Genomic DNA, 16,722 nt, shown 5'->3' on the forward strand with positions numbered 1-16,722 from the left:
TAACTGATAGCCTATACAAAGTTACTATATCTAATTACATATTATGTTCAAATCGTTTTAAACTATTTTATAGCTATTCCGTAGACATACCTTGTAATGTTCTTTAATACACCAAGGTAAACGAGAGCAGCGTTAATATTTAAAAAGCAAAAAGATGGGGTTCAATTAATTTGACTTTAGTTTATTACTAAGCAAAGTGGCGTCATATTTTTCCGTAATATCGCATGAACGTGGTCGGTTTTTACGGTATTTAAAAGGAAGATGTTTTAGAGATTCGTTGACAACTAATATCATGTTTACGAGCGCGCTCTAACAAGACGAAATTGGCGTTCAACGTGCGATGCTCCGCGCTAAGTCTTCTAGAGTTTAGTGAAGTCTCGTCTCAGGTGCACCGCAGCTATTTTATCACGTACACCGCTTTAGAATATTTGCATTAACCTATCCCGTAATTTGTTTTACTTAAAAAATAAACTTGCATACGCTTTGTTTATTAAAAGACTCGTTACTTTTTCTAAAGAAAATATTTTAGCATTATATTATAAGTTATATTGTAAGTTATCTTTATAGTCTCACCAGCTATTGTCCGGGACACCGTCGGCGCGGTATACAAAAAAAAACACTTATTTGGTAGCCTATGTGTTCTTCCATACTATGTTCTACATACATACCAAATTTAATGGGGACTCGATGAGCCGTTTTGGAGATACCTTCAAACTAACTTCCATCCATCCAAACATTCGCATTTACCTATATAATATTTGAAGTAAGATTTGGGGAAAATAAGGTTATTCAATTATTCTGGAGACATAATTAACGCACAATAAAAATTGTAGTGTAATTCGAGATAATAATCGTAAACATCTGTAGTGGATAAGAAAAGTTTTTATAGAGGCGTAAATTCAAAAAGCAGTTAATAGTGAAAAAGGCTAGAGTGATATTTATAGTGTAGTTTGTTTACTGGCAGGCTCGGGAGTGGAACCCTAATTTAGGTGTGAGGCCAGCGATCATTGCCGCTTGTGGGGTGAGCGAATAAATTCACATTTTTAGCTACGAGAAACATCGTTCGGGCAACACCTGCGTTAGCCACATAACCAACCATTAGACAGTGTCGTTTTATTTTTCATGATAAAGCCGTACGAAATATTTTTTCGTTCATCGGACAAGATATGGTTAGGAGCTTTAGCTAGATATGACTTATCAGATAAAAAAATACTAGAAGTTTACAAGCATGAGAGGGAGAAGAAAATTTATTAATAAAGTTCTGTACTATTACTTTATTTCTCCCATAAATATACAAGGTAACATTTATACATATAGCGTAACTAAATAATATATGACGCCATTAGCTCAGCGCGCCTCCGAGAATATAAGAACTTATTAGCTGTTTTCCTTCTCCTTTAACAATTTCCTCGGTCTTATAAAATATAGAAGTGCCCAATCCACTCAAGGTAAGAAACGTCTAACTAAATTAATACTAACGTGCTGTCTCCTTTATACATACTTAAATGCTCTTTAGGGCCCATATTTTTCTCGACTTGCCTATTTCTTAATGTTCCAATGGATCTTATAAAATTTAATACTGAGTACCGAAGTAACGTAATATTAAACTTTACGTAAAATATTGTGGCACTTCATAATATGCAATTGTTTAATAAAACATGTTTTTATTCAAACCGTAAAATTAACAGCAGAACATAAAGGAAATGTTAATTAACTGGCAATTATATCAAGTCATTTTCTGTGAGCGTTTTGCAATAATTTTAAAATCAATTAACCAATTATGGTAACACTTTTGAAATACAATAAGGGTGTTATTCTACTTTATATGATGTCGTTATTGATTGTAGTGAGTGGTGGGATAACGTTTTGGTTGCGACCCTTCCGCATAAATTGCCGCTAAATGTCCACTTGCACACGGCCCGCACGGGTCCCGCGCCGCGTAATAAACACTATTTGTGGGAATATTTACTTTGTGATTATTGGAAAAACTCCAGCGACCATTATTGGAAACATATTTCTTTTCGAATACATGATTAAATTATGTTGATCGTAGGCTTTCTGGAAAACTTTTTGCACATGTTTCGAGAATAATTTATTATTTATCATACATTATTATTCTCAGATACGTTTTGGGATAGAGTTATACAAATAATTTGCATGCACAAAATTGTTAAAGTAACTTTAAATTTGTAAGCGACATTTAAATGATTCGTATCAATCGAGTTAAATTTATTGAAAGTTGGAAAGGGCGCGCAAGATTAACATATTAAATATTTAAACCGATACGTAAACACGAGCTGAGGGATTGGAGGTTGGAAATTAAAATTTTCTAATCCCCATTTTGTTGGGCAGCCAAGAGGTCGCTTCCGCTATGTAAATTACAGCAGGAGGCCCTACACCCCGACCCCCAGGCCCCAAGGCCTCGCCGGGACTCAGATTACATCTTAATGTGATATCTTAAATCTCAACGTCTCGTCTCCATTGAACGTGCTCTGCTGAACTTGAATGCTTCCTGGCAAATTACGCGCGCTTTCAGCCGCCGATGCTCGCCTATTACCTGCGCATCCAGCTTAGCTCGGACGGCTTTACTTCAAAATATTACCAAACATACTTACTTTTTTGGGATGTTTTTAAAGGTAATTCCTTTTCAGTTTTATCAAAGTTAAATGAGAGAGTTATTAAAGGATTAATCAAATTTTTTGTATAAAATATCAGCAATAAACCTACGTATAAACAGGCCGCGTAAGATTACGCCAGTGGACGAATCAAATCCTTAATTACGGAAATCCTATGGCGACATAGACACGACATCTACCACAAACAGGGGACGCATAATAATTGTAGCGGTCTGCTACACCTTAATAAAGCCAATCGGGCGAGGGTAAGAGGTGGTGCGGCGAGCGGAGGGTAGGATTACGACGCGGCTACTCCACGCCGTTCATTGAGATTTGTTTCGGTATTGCGAGCGCGTATGATAGTAACCTTCCGTTATACGACTCGACCGACGTGCTAACGAGACGCGACGCGCAAACAATAGACTTAAACGGCGCTCTTTCATTGCTACATTTGAATAAACCGAACAATTTGCAACTTTGTCGCTTTCATTAGCGTAATATGATAAAAACTCCGGAATATTCATTGGTTCAAGTCTCCGAAACTCATGAAAACCACAACGAGACACAACACGAACTCAAATTCGATAACAAATTCTAAGCGGTTCAAGTTATAATATATTTTATGCTATGGAAAATTATGTAAACAAGTAAATAAAGGGAATAATATTGAATCTTATAAATCACGAAAGCTGTACGTTTATTTGCGATCGCGATTGATAAAGGTTGAGAGGATCCAATTCCCCAACAGAAATAATCGACGTGTAAATATGTTGCCGTGGCCGTAAAACATCGGCGAAATATATCCGAATACGTTCAAACATTACACTGTAATCTGGTTTTTTGCATAACAAACGTGATACGCTTTACTCGATTGCCAACAGACAATTTCATGTGAATATTTGAAGCAGAAAGAATACCTCGTCCGTAAGAAGCGCTCGTCGAGCCATTACATGTTACTTAACTTTAGACAGCTATCTTCATTCCGCGTACTGTAGTATCGAAAGTGAATTGGAAACGAAATATGTGGTTTATTTGCTCCCCATGAGACAGGATAATTGAAGTAGGGATTTATACGTTTCCGATCTGGGATCTGCCGTCGTGCCCGCCGCGCCGTTAGCCGGTGCCGCGGCAGATACCGGCACGGCTTTGTATGCTCCGTGTTGTGTATATTTACTCACGGAGGGTACCCTTAGCAAACTCTACTTCCTACAATGTATATTTGTTTTAGAATTTGTTCATCTGCTTTGCATTCTATTAAACGAATGTTCGGAGGAAAAGTTTCAAAGTTTTGCTTAAATGTCGAAATTCGTGATCAAATTAACAAAAATCTTAACAAAATTACAAAATAATTTACATGCAGACGTTCAATAATGCATGCTTTTTAACTAATAGATTTGAAATACACAAAGGCTTCAGAAAATGAAATCTTTCAAAGTAAAGTAGCGTTTAGTTAGTTTAAAACAAAAGGGGGAGAGTCGGTAAATAATGGCAGACCGTTAGAGACAAAAGCTTTTACAATTGGACAATGACGAATGCGGCAAAAAAGCAAACAGCAGTTTCGGAAAGTGAGCAAGGGTCGGGGAGCGACGTTCGGAAATTGGAAATGCTGCATTAGCGGAGGTAGCGATACGCGCAGCGCCCGCCGTCGCCACCCGAGTCCTCTATAGCGACTCATTTGCATAACGCCGTTTTGCTAATTAAGTTTTCATATCAAGGAATCAAATAAACATTTGAATTATATCTTTAAATGTGTCATTCGACCACTAAAACACTGCATATTATGTTGTTCCAATATACTATACTTGAGCTGATTTGGTATAGATACTTTAATGTGATTTAGGTTTATCTGGCTTAGCGATGAATTTGTCGATTGATTACTTAAATTATATAATACATAGTTTATCTTTTACTATATTAGGTTATCTTTAATAGTAAGTGTGAGTTCTTTGTGTGTTTTTAGAAGATTAAATTCCCGCCGGTGAGTAAATTGCACGTAATAAATATAAACAGGCGTCTACTTCTGAATAAATAAGTATTTTTGTAAATTCGATGTCAGTTGTTTGACAAGGGTTCGATTGAGACAGTAAACGGAGCGCTCCTCTTTACTTTCTACTCGGGAAACTTTGTTTGGAGGTGTTTCTGTGGACTCGGTCGCATTAATATGTAAAAAGAATTGAGAGGCCCTTGTATATAAAACGTTACTTCGTAATTGTGTAGATTTGATTAAGGTTTTTAAACTAAGTTTATAATTAGCTGGAAGTGCGCAGCGACCGCCCCGTGGCTTATGAAATATGTACCTACGTACCTGCCTGCCAACGGATTTATTTAGGATATGCATGAGGGTACGATTTAAATTTTAAACGGATTGCGCCCTTGGATTCCGGCTTATGTTTGGTAAATCTATCACTATAACACGGCCGCGGTTGAACACATTTAATTTTAAAGCTCACCATCATATAAATCGTTATGACTTGCTTTATACGCCTGACAAAAAGTTTACATGTTTCGTAACATTATGTTTACGTACATATCATCATCGTCACCCTGTGTCTGTTATAATTAAATTGTCAAGAATGACATTGAGAAGAAATGTATAAATCAAGCAATACTCACTGTTTTTGGTGAATGTGACAATTTTGAGCACTTTCCCATACCGCTGGAAGATGGAATATAGCACGTCGAGCACGATCGGGTATAACATGTGCTCGATTATCACGCGCAACACCGTGTTCGGCCCGCCCTGGTAATAAAAAACAAATATCATAATACTTATATTGATTAGGCAATGTAATGTCAGTATTACTTGACCAATTCTAGAGTTTAAATTCGTCATGTATCATGTCTCTGCCGTTCCTATTTTTTCACGACAAATATCTTTTGTCTTTGTTTTTCTACTAATCGTTGTTTTTACTTCGTAATAAGTTAACAACAAGAATATTTGATTTGAAATAAATAAATTAATTTAGCTACATAATGTGACATTTGACCTCTCATGACACACCTACTCGTAGTTTATTTAGATCTTGCAAATTGCAGTCTTGATGCCGATTTAATATTCTCAGGTAATTACACAGGCTGCTAAGAGATTCAGTATCACATTGTGCACACTTAAATATTAGCGTAAATGTATACATACTATGTAAGTATGTTACGATAATGTAACGTTATTTAGGAAAAAAAAAACTATAAAAAAATGTCAAGTCAAAAAGACGTGACGTAGTTATTCAACAACTTCAACATCCTCTTTAAATAAGTCCTTGCAGTAATGTATTCTTTAAGAATTTAATTTTAAATTTCCTAATTCCTTTTTTTTTTTATTTTATAAAATGTTTTTTTCTCTTCTATTAGATCAGCTCAGCATTTAACATCCACTAAATATGAATTTAATTTCAATTTTAACAAGCAATAGTTTAGCGCAGAGGCCTAAGTCTCGGTCGATATAATAAGCGTAGTTTGTGGTCACTTTAGGAGGCCGGAGGTACGTATCTACGTATATTACTTCCTCTGCTCGGTCGCTGGGGATACTAAAGCTGATTTGTAGTACGAGTTTGTAATATTTTAGATGGTCTGGTAAACAGTTTAGGTATTTAGGCAGAGTATATTGTGGCTAAATGCACTCAAATGTTATTGTAAGGAGTAATATTTAAAGACGATTTGAATATTAAAGCTTTGTACTTGAATGGTGAGTGAAGTCTCAGAGGGACAGGCAAAGATTACAGAACGTCCCTTGACTCACCTGTTAATATAGAGTACCTTAAGCAGTTCAACTGTTTCTAGACAAGTGCAGTACCTCTTGGTATTTCTAAATTTTTAAAGTCCATTGCTATAAAAGTAGCGATTTCATGTGATTATAACGGATTATTTATTATATTATATACCTGTTGTTTGCATAATGTTTCACATGTTATACGATACTATATGCATATAGACCATATGTTATATAGTAAAATACAAGCATTATGTAGAAATGTAAAAATATCTAATTAACGAGAAGTGTGCCTAATCCGTACTTTGACTGGAAGTCCACAATTTCTGTCTACACCTGTGCGTTATGGCCGATACAGCTTTATGAGTTTGTTACCTGTATTTCTGTGCCACCGTTGGCGGGCTGCAGTGCGGCGCCTGCGCCGGCGACGAGCGCTGCACCTGCGCTGTTGGAGATCATTTGCGCCGCCTGCAGCGCTGCTTGAGCGGATGCCGACTGCAACAATAGCATTTTCAATTAACTTAATCCGTCTCATTCATTTTAGCTTACCTTATAGCGATATGGTAGTAAAAAGTCATCGAAAATTTAAAGGCATCGCATTATTGTTTCAAATTATATCGATGTTGAAAACTTAAATTGATAAAATTGTGTGATACTAAAAGTTCAAATGAGCAAAGCAAACGATGCCATTAAAGTTATTACTTGAACGATTTTTTTTTATATTGCTTCAATCGATAATTACAGTTTCATTCCCTGGAGTATTTACATTTGCGATCACGAAAAGAATAAACTATTCACTAATCTCACGTAAGTCGTGTAACAATAGAGCGTGCATAATACGACAAAAGAAAGTTATCTCATGCACGCGTGAGCCACCTCCGAGTGTCCCGGCGATAACATTGACCGCATCAGACAAAGGGGCCCCTAAACTTATTTTGTATCGTCCGGGATTTCGGCACTTTGTTACGACAGAAATAGGGGCGAGGAGACACGAACGAGGCCAAAACATCGCTTTTGTGAAGACTTTGAAAAATTGGACACGTGTATTATAAAATGTATGAGACAACAACGCAATATGATTGTGCCAGAGTTTAGAGTACATTGCGTTTTCCAAGCGTATAAGCTCGTTGTTCTACACAAAGAATTAAATATAGCCTGACTTTTAAAGCCAAACCTTTTTAATACTCTTCGTCCACATCAATACATTGTTTTTGTTCAAAAGTATGAAAAGCTTTTGCTGGACTTTTGTTAAATTCTATTTAAATTATAGTCATTTTCACATCTTCAAATCACTGATAACAAGGTATAAACATTTTTAATATAAAATATACAGGAATAACCATTTTGTACCTACAAAAATACGCTTTGTATATCAACGAATTCAACAAACGGTGTCAATAAATATTACCGTTAAAGTTATGAAAGTACAGGTGAGTGACACGGGCCGTATCAACTACATACAAAGCGGCCGAACACTCGCAGTGTGGCAGCATTTTTAACACGTTGAAAAAAAAAATTACTGGCACGCGAGTAAAACGGATGCTGTTGAAGAAGGGTTACGAGCGCGGCACTCTTTGATCCTATATTTTCACATGGCTTTGTACGACGGGGGCTTGACAAGCGCGCAGGCCAGACACAAAAATAAGGCTTTAACCGTGTCACGGTAAGCCCGCTGCCGTCGACGGCAAAGGCCCCGCTACAAATTCGCCCCGACTTGCCCTCGCCTTCCTTGTTCTTCTTTTAGCTTGTGTTTTTTTAGCTCGTATATGACCTATCAGCAGTTGAATTGTTAAATCGCCGTACTTTTATATAAAGCTTTAAAGGGATTGTTTTATATTGATTAAGCCTTTGCAGGAAAACTTACGGCAAAGTAAGACAATAATGTAATTGTTTTGACCCTTATTATACGCGTTTTGCAGTTTACTATTGGTTAAAACCATTTTTGTTACTGTCATAGTATTTTTTTTTCTAGAATGCTTATGATTTTGTACAGTTTAGTAGGTACTGATGTGATAAGAAACTTATTGCTACATTTTATAATATTAATCATATTAAATTGGAAATCAAAATGTTAAATCTGGGCGTTCAACATTTACAAAGAATGAAAACTCGTCTAAAACGCAGTAAAGTCGTTCGCTGTGATTTTTAAAAATATTTCCGAGTCACCGAAGCTAAGTAGCCTGCTCCCCGGCGAACTCTGGGAGTTATTTAAAAGGTCCTATTCTCGGGACATGCAATCTTTCACCGCGACCACTGGCAGACGTTCGGGCGACGGCGACGTTGACGCGACAAAATAACTCCGTCCGCCATTCGAAAGTTCCATTCAACGACCACAAAAACCTTTTTCGTCGCATGATTGATCAAAGCCTCACTTTCAATGTACATTCTTTAAAATGCATCGGTTCTCAATAGACTCTGACAAATTCATAATGTTACATTTTAAAGTACAATTTTAAGTTACAAACTTTTGTTGTCTATTAAATTTAAAAAAATTATATTCAGATACAAGTACGGTATGGTTATTTGAAACTAATTTGAAAGCCTGAAAACGCATAAAAATCTATACATTAACGGATAAGTTGGATTCTAATCTTACTTCTTATTAATATTATAAATGCGAAAGTTCAGATGGATGGATGTTTGTTTGATGGTATCTCTAACGGCTCAACGGATCTTGATGAAATTTTGCATAGGTGTAGAATATAGTCTGGAAGAACATCGTTAGGTTTTTTTTAATTCGGCGCGGACGGAATCACGGGCGATAGCTAGTTTTAAATAGATCAGACCAGACATTTTAGTACGTAACATCAATATTACTTCTAAGAATACGTGGGATTGTTTTTAATATAAAATCTTAAATAAACGCAAAAGGCACATCGACGAGAACATGTGACGACAATCCGTGTTTATTCTCGCAAATCCCTCATTATAAGTTTTAACAAGAGCAACACAAGAAATGATCTCGTAAAGTCTCTACAAATTACCATTACGTATAAAGTTATTGTCTATTCTATTTAATGTTAACTTTTTGTTATGAACTTCCCCATTGATATGATTATTTAAATATTTTTTAATACAATTGGAAATACTAGTAGTAAAATAAAACTTACTGTAGGGATAGGTAGAAATAAAATAGATTCTGTAAATATTCAGTCTCGCATACAGTATAAAATATTAAAGAGAAATAAACATTATTTGATAAGTTGTCAACAGGCAAACAGTCACATCATTATGAAGGATCGCTTAACGCGCAGGAAGTGAGGGTGACGACAGACGTCAAAATATGTATCCGAGCTTAGACAGAATAACGACATTTTGTGAATATTTGAATTTTCGTATAAAACGAAATGAAATTATATCTGTTATACTTCCAAAAAAATAATAACAAATTTTGTGTCGTTAAAATATAATAAAGGTATTCGCAATCGGAAAGAGCGTCGGTGGCTCAGGGGTCAAGCACTTGACTTGCAATGTGCAGGTCTTGGGTTCGAATCCCGCCACGTACCAATGTGTTTTTCGATTTCCGATTTACATATATACATTTATCTGACGTTCTTACGGTGAAGGAAAACATCGTGATGCAACCTGCACATATCTGAGAAGAAATTCTAAGATATGTGTGAAGTCAACCAACCCGCACTGGGCCAGCGTGGTTGACTATGGCCTACCCTTAAGTTAGGGTAGGCTCCGAGCCCCTCGGTGGGGACGTGTAGTGAGCTGATAATGATGATGATTTGAAATCGATGTTTGAACTGATCCTATCATAGTTTCACACATGTTAATTGAAAAAACTTAAAGTTGCAACAAAAAAAAGAAATTAAATTTTAAACAGATATTAGACGCATATGATACACTATTTATTTGCAAAACATATATCAAATAATTGTAGGTAAGGATATCGTGCTTAGAAACCTTCCTATTGTTAGTACAAATATACAAATAATAGACTCCAAGCGCCGCCCGTTTTGAGTGTAATCATTACATTAATTAGCTATTGTGTTTACTTATGTTGTTTGTATTGTTGACAATTAGATCAAACAACTATTATATCATCGATTAGTATACAACACGATATAATATTGTTGAGAAATTGATATATTTTAACATGGAGAATATTCCCTTTATTCTGGTATGCGAGCAGATTAGCATCTTACTTTGTGTTTGTTCACATCCTTTGATATGTTATGTTAAGATTTCATAAATCAAAAGGAATAACAAATTAATACCCAATATTCTGGTTTTAAACTGATTTATATATCACAATTTTTTTACTGTAAAAATGTTTGAAATTACCTTGGAATGTGTTTGGAATATTTATTGATATCAGATATAATTTATTAAGCATTTCAATGATTGCTACGGATTCGGTGTTCTCTTTCGGGTAGTATTGATTCCTTTTCGGCCGCGAGAAATATAAAAAGCTTCATTTCATTATACGCTACTACTATTCATTACAAATGATGTTAGTTTCAGTAAGTAAAAATAATATAGTACAATATATTCAATTATTACTTTGTCTATGAACTGGTAAAGATAAAAAAACGTAGCCAGAAAGCCATAAAAACTAAAAGAGGAAAGAGGGAAATCTTATAAGATTGATTATAGATGAATAATCATCGTTAATTTTACATTTAAATAATAATATACCATTTATAATATAAATTAATTAAAAAAAATACTAAATTAAGCTGAAAATAATCCATATAGGTAATAAAAAATTATATTTAACTGGTTCGTACGAGCGTTGTACAATGAAAAGTTATATAAAACATAGGAAATTTATTGTCCTTTAAAATAAATCACAGCCTTTATATTCGGATACATAAATATTGGTAAAAAATATTGAAGGGTTGAAAATAGGAAGCATTATGAGGGCCTTAATGCCGCTTGCGTTCGCGTCGGCCAACAATTCATTCGTTGATGTAATGTGCTAATTGAACAATCGTTTCGTTATTGTTCCGAGTGTACGCTCCCAGCGATCCGAATCGAACTTTTTCATTGAATATAAAAGAATAATAACGCTGTACATTTTAGGCCTTTTACCGTAAAAACCGGTGAATACGAGAGATTTGTATTCATACGTAACATCGTTAAAATTGAATATACATTCATTTTTACATAAGCCAGCGGTGGAGGCAGACGCACTGGAAAAATATTTAATACACTGTTATCGATGTTTTTAACGATTTCATGTTATTTTATGTAATTGCCACATTAAAAGCTTTATTTATTTATGCTTCGCTCAAATGATTTTATAACTATTTTTTTTAAATAGTTAACTTGACATATTTAACAGTTGAAGCTGACAGTGTAAGAATTATAGAAAGCAGCTTCTTCTATGCAACCACATTTGAAATAAATCGACAATGAGTTATTTTAACAAAGAAAATATCTTTTAACACTGTAATAAGTATAATACATGGATATAGAAGTTAGGTCGGGTCAGGAAGTAGAGAGAGTTAAGTATAAGAATACGAATCGTATGATACCTCCCTCATAAACATCTGCATCATTACTATAAGTCAATCGAAAATGTAAAAATATTATCGTTGATATCAATATACTATGACACTTACAGCGTTGCTATGCGTCTGATCGGTCTTTAGTTCCTTGTGGTTGGAAAACTGGACGTAAACGGCGCGCCCGCGGAGCTGCGCCACGCACCCGCCGAAGTAAGCCACCATCGCTACAGCTGATATCTCCTCCGCCATCTCGAGGAATGCCTGGAACAAATGACAAACATAAATTCAATACTATTTAAAACCAACCGAACATAGAGATATGAAGACGATATTGTTTTATATCATGTGTCAAATTAGAAACAAACAAATTACTTGCCGTAATCTCGTACGAGATTTAAGTGGTATTAAATATGTGTGTAATATGAAAGATTTATTCAGATGTAAACGTGAACAGAGATCGTAAATTTCGTAATGAAAGAAAGTTTACAACAGATACAAGAATATCTAAATATTGAATACAAAGGGGAGGAATAAATTGAGTACGAAGTGGGTACGGTGCGACAACTATCGTCTAATCTAATCGAATACCAGACTCGCGAGCAAAATATATGGGAATGAAAGATGACGCGTCGAGAGGTCTCGTTCTCGCTCCGAGTTTGTCGCATCCATTTATTTTATTCGCACCGACGACGGATGGTACGGTTCTAGTTAATTGACAGTAGAGTGTATCCTATACTTTTCTACAATTTAGTGCCCTAAGCTACGTATTTTACACTATTGCTTAAGGCAACATCTATAGTCTTTTGAGTCGCATAGATGTTAATAGATTAAGAATACTCGCCGTATAGCTTATTTTATTAAAGTAAAGGAGATTTGTATAATTATATAATTTGTACCAAACAAATAATATCTCAATTCCAACTGTAATATTTTGATATTTCGATACAACGCAAATCTCTTAATATCGAGTAGTAAATGGCAACAATTTTGAATTGATAATGATTATTTCGACGAGGCTATAGACAGTTAGCCTGTCAGTGTTGGAACTACACACCAGTGCGGGCTGAGTGCAACAATGTTTTCGAGTTTGCTATAATAATGGTGCAAAATTAATAGGCTTCGACCGGTCCGAAGCTTTCAATCTACATAGCCCCTATCAATTTCTAAATGCTCTATGATTTTACCGATTTTAGAGGAAACATTTAGCATAGCTGTGTACTATTTCATGTGTGTACCGTACACGACCGCAGGTTTCTGCTTTTGGCATTTAAACATGCCTGACCAACGTACAAAATACACCCGCCGGAGCGGTGTAGCATGCCGCAAATTAAATAGAATTTGTCTGGTGCTAATTAAAAAACAAATACCTGGTAGCGAAACCCAAACAAGGAATTGAAACAAATTGGTCTGCTTTTGCCGCAAACCACGATCACTGCTGAAGCTCTTTTGTGTAAATTTTTCTTGTAGTCGTAAATATAAATTTTTATTTATATGAAAAATTGAAAAAGTAACTACAGTTAAAAATAATTTGGTTGGCCATAGATATCGTTTCGGGCATCAACCGAAACATTATCCACGCCGAGGCTGTGCACAAATTAATGGAAGCGTCGATGTGACGCGAGTTTCGATCGTAATATAGTGTCAATGCCTCTTTCGTTTTAATCACCGAGAGTGGAGCGATTGTCCGCACCCACTCACATCAGTGTTTGCCCATCTCTCGACAGATGGCGCCTTTGTAACTGGACTCTCGGAGCTTTGGTTACCATCAAATACTTTCATCATCTTGACGAGGCCCATCAAAGGGCCGCTAGCACTTCTACGTATACATATAACACTTACGCGTGTACATAGCATAGTGAAGTGTTGGTTGTGTGTTAATTAATTATACGTAACTCGGGCACCGGTTAACGTTAAGTGATTGCATCCTTTATATTGAAAATGGACGTCGAATGCAATATTAAATTTTTGCACAGAATGTTTAAATGTATATGACAGCAATATAAATTCAACCGGAGCAGGGAAATGCTTCGCTGCCTTTCAGCGGATTGCATCTTTAGCGCGCGAATGAAAAGACTCGGAAAATTTCATAACAAAAAAGCGAGCGAGGAGCTGTGACCGTTCATAAAAAGGGATTCGACTTGTTTCTCTTACTGGAAGAGAGATTGTTTTCCTTCACGGCGAGTTATATACGGGGGTGGATGTCATACTGGCTATTTATTAGACGGGATAACATTGTCGCGGCATCCGTCTCGACTGCTTCCCGTAATAAGATTTTCTTTTTTATCATTTTATTCCACGGCTGTAAACTAACTCATTTTTAATTTGTCAGCCAGGACTCGTAAATTCCACAATGCACGTGTAGCCTCGTCCCCGCCGACGTAAAACGCGCAGTAAACCGCCGGATGTCTCGCCTTAAACCATGTCCGTCTTCGCTCCGCACATCACACACACAAGGATCACACAAATAACCGTTCAAATTAAGTTTTAACTTTAAATCTAAAGACGAACGCTCTCAATAATTGCCTTGTATTTTATTTTTTACATTTTTTACTATAGTAAACTTAAGAAGCGACCGAATCAAGACGATAGACACATAAATTTTAGTCTAATATCAATATTTAAAGATGTAAATATTAATATACTTGAGTGTATTTGTAATATTTGTGGAATAAAAATATCAAACATGTGTACGCTTATCGAGTTTCTGTTGATGTTGCGAACCCATCTATGTACTACCGCAGAGGCCTCCTCGACCCAAATTGAAAATTATTTTCGACGTCGTCGCACCCTTGATTTCCGCCAAATGTAATTTTCGATGAAATCTCATGTCTGGGTTAATTTCTTAACGACGACTATTTATTTTGTGCGTTAGAATTTTCTAATTTAAATGTGTCCTTGCAGAGTATATTTTTTTCATAAACTACCGGTTGCGCAACTTCGTCAGTGGAACATAAATAATAGTCTAAGTTACATCGGCACACATAAGCTGCCTGCCAGTGCAAGTACTGTCAAAATTGGTCCATTCGTTTCGTAGATTACCCGGAATAAACGCAGACTTGCGGACAACAGACAAAGAAAGATTTAAAAAATAGATTTTTCAATATAAACAATGTACGAAAACAGTGTACAAAATATGTTTTTTTTTTTAAATTACATAAAGACACACTAATTTAATTCATCATCATCAGCTAACTATACGTCACCACCGAGGGGCTCGGAGCCTACCCTAAGTTAAGGGTGATTAGGCCATAGTCAACCACGCTGGCCAAGTGAGGGTTGGTTAATTAATCTGATGAATTGTTTGCATTTTTAAAATAAAGCGTGAGAACTTTACTGATAAGTGTGTTAGAAACGCGTGACATTTTTACAAGGCTGTCGAGAACGGTAAAGTTAATACAAAACGGAACGAACAGAGACCCTGGTGACCCGTGACACAATGCAGCCTACTTGCGGACACCACCCACTTGTTGTCCTTCCGGTGCGATTACTGCCTCAATTGTGACCGACTTATATTGCGTGGTCAACTTGCTTAATAAAGCCATACTTATATGTTTATAATTTTGACTGTAAACAATATTATTTCAATTTACATTTCCTTTTGTATTATGAATGTATAACGATATTTCGAAAAAATCAAGTAAATTAAAAGTAAATTATAATACAAAATTGATCTTAAACGTTTTTAGAGTTGTATCGTAATTTTTTTAAAGTATAATCATTGTTATGTTCCTTTTTTAATATCAGGGTACATAGAAAAGAACAATATTACGGTACACGACCAAAATATAGATAATGAATAATATTAAATATATTAATTTACTTCATGTAAAATGTAATTGGGATTTAAATATTGTTGAGTGCACCTGTATGTTGTTAAAATTCGTAACAATGAACTGGAAAACTTTAAACGCGTGCTCTATTTGGGTAATGGATTATTTTCAGAGTAAATTTACGACAATGTTAAAATGAATTTATGTTTTGGCACGTTGTTTAGTCCTTCCTTTAAAAAAATAATTATCAACATCAAAGTAGAAAAAAATAATGCTGTGAAAATACAACGCGTATGACTTTAAGAAAGTCGAAAACTTGCAAGAAATGTTGACTAACATCGTGGAAATGTGAGATTAAGAGTCTTTAGTTTATAACTTTTTATTTTTAATATTAATAAATAGAACAAGCAAGTGCAAATTAGATTTTAATGTAACTTTAACGTGTGTAGGAGAACGTTCTACCAACTTTAGTGCTTTATCATGTTTTGTTATAGCTTTCAAATACACCTGTGACCTGGTGAATTCAAAACAATTAGATATATTAGCCCAGGTAACGATTTGTACAAACAATATTTTATATAACACGCTCAAGAAGTATTTTAAGGCATTGTAAAGATATTTTTCCTGGTGAATTTATAACAGATAATAAATTCTCCTGTTTCGGTCTTCACTTATTTGGAACAATATTTAAAAATTATTAGCCTTTTAAAATCTTGGCCTGCGTGACTAATTTCATCAACAACTACATAATGTTTAACGTAAAGTAAATTACTCAACATACCTGATTTTTGCCTTTAAGGACGAGTACGTTGGTGACGCGGCCGAAGGGCAGACCCAGCTGTATGATTTCCGCCTCCGTGGTCTCGTTTGGTATGTTCCGGATGTGGATGACGCGCGACGGCTTGCCCACATTCTGCTCCAGTTTCACCTGCAACCAGCACATTACATACATAAATCAAAGATAGTACTATGAAACACACTATGGAATATTTTAATACTTACAATATACAGTCAAAACATACTATAGTAAAGAATCAAGGGGATATGCTTTATTTGATTGTAATATTCATAAACTGCATTGTTATGTTTTGACAACAGTTTTAGTCGCTATAACTCCTTCTAGAGGTTTCTATTTTAAATGAATTTTCAATAGTCATTCCCTCAGTCAT

The 16,722-nt window shown here is 35.5% G+C and overlaps 1 protein-coding gene across 10 annotated transcripts in view; it reads right to left on the reverse strand.

Annotated features, from left to right (window-relative positions):
- heph (polypyrimidine tract-binding protein 1 heph) overlaps positions 1-16,722 on the reverse strand; it is a 308,076-nt gene that overhangs the window by 16,544 nt on the left and 274,810 nt on the right. For 7 of the 10 annotated variants that reach the window (XM_013322436.1, XM_013322442.1, XM_013322439.1 and 4 more), the window contains 4 exons: positions 16,335-16,481; positions 11,898-12,044; positions 6,697-6,819; positions 5,229-5,355 (listed from right to left, as the gene is read on the reverse strand). In XM_013322436.1, the coding sequence (XP_013177890.1) occupies positions 5,229-5,355; positions 6,697-6,819; positions 11,898-12,044; positions 16,335-16,481 (544 nt within the window). The remainder of the gene's footprint in view (positions 1-5,228; positions 5,356-6,696; positions 6,820-11,897; positions 12,045-16,334; positions 16,482-16,722) is intronic. The other 3 variants (XM_013322445.1, XM_013322437.1, XM_013322440.1) reach the window with 1 other exon arrangement.

The sequence above is a fragment of the Papilio xuthus genome, unplaced genomic scaffold (genome assembly GCF_000836235.2).
Source record: "Papilio xuthus unplaced genomic scaffold, Pxut_1.1 DF825928.1, whole genome shotgun sequence".
Lineage (NCBI taxonomy): Eukaryota > Metazoa > Arthropoda > Insecta > Lepidoptera > Papilionidae > Papilio > Papilio xuthus.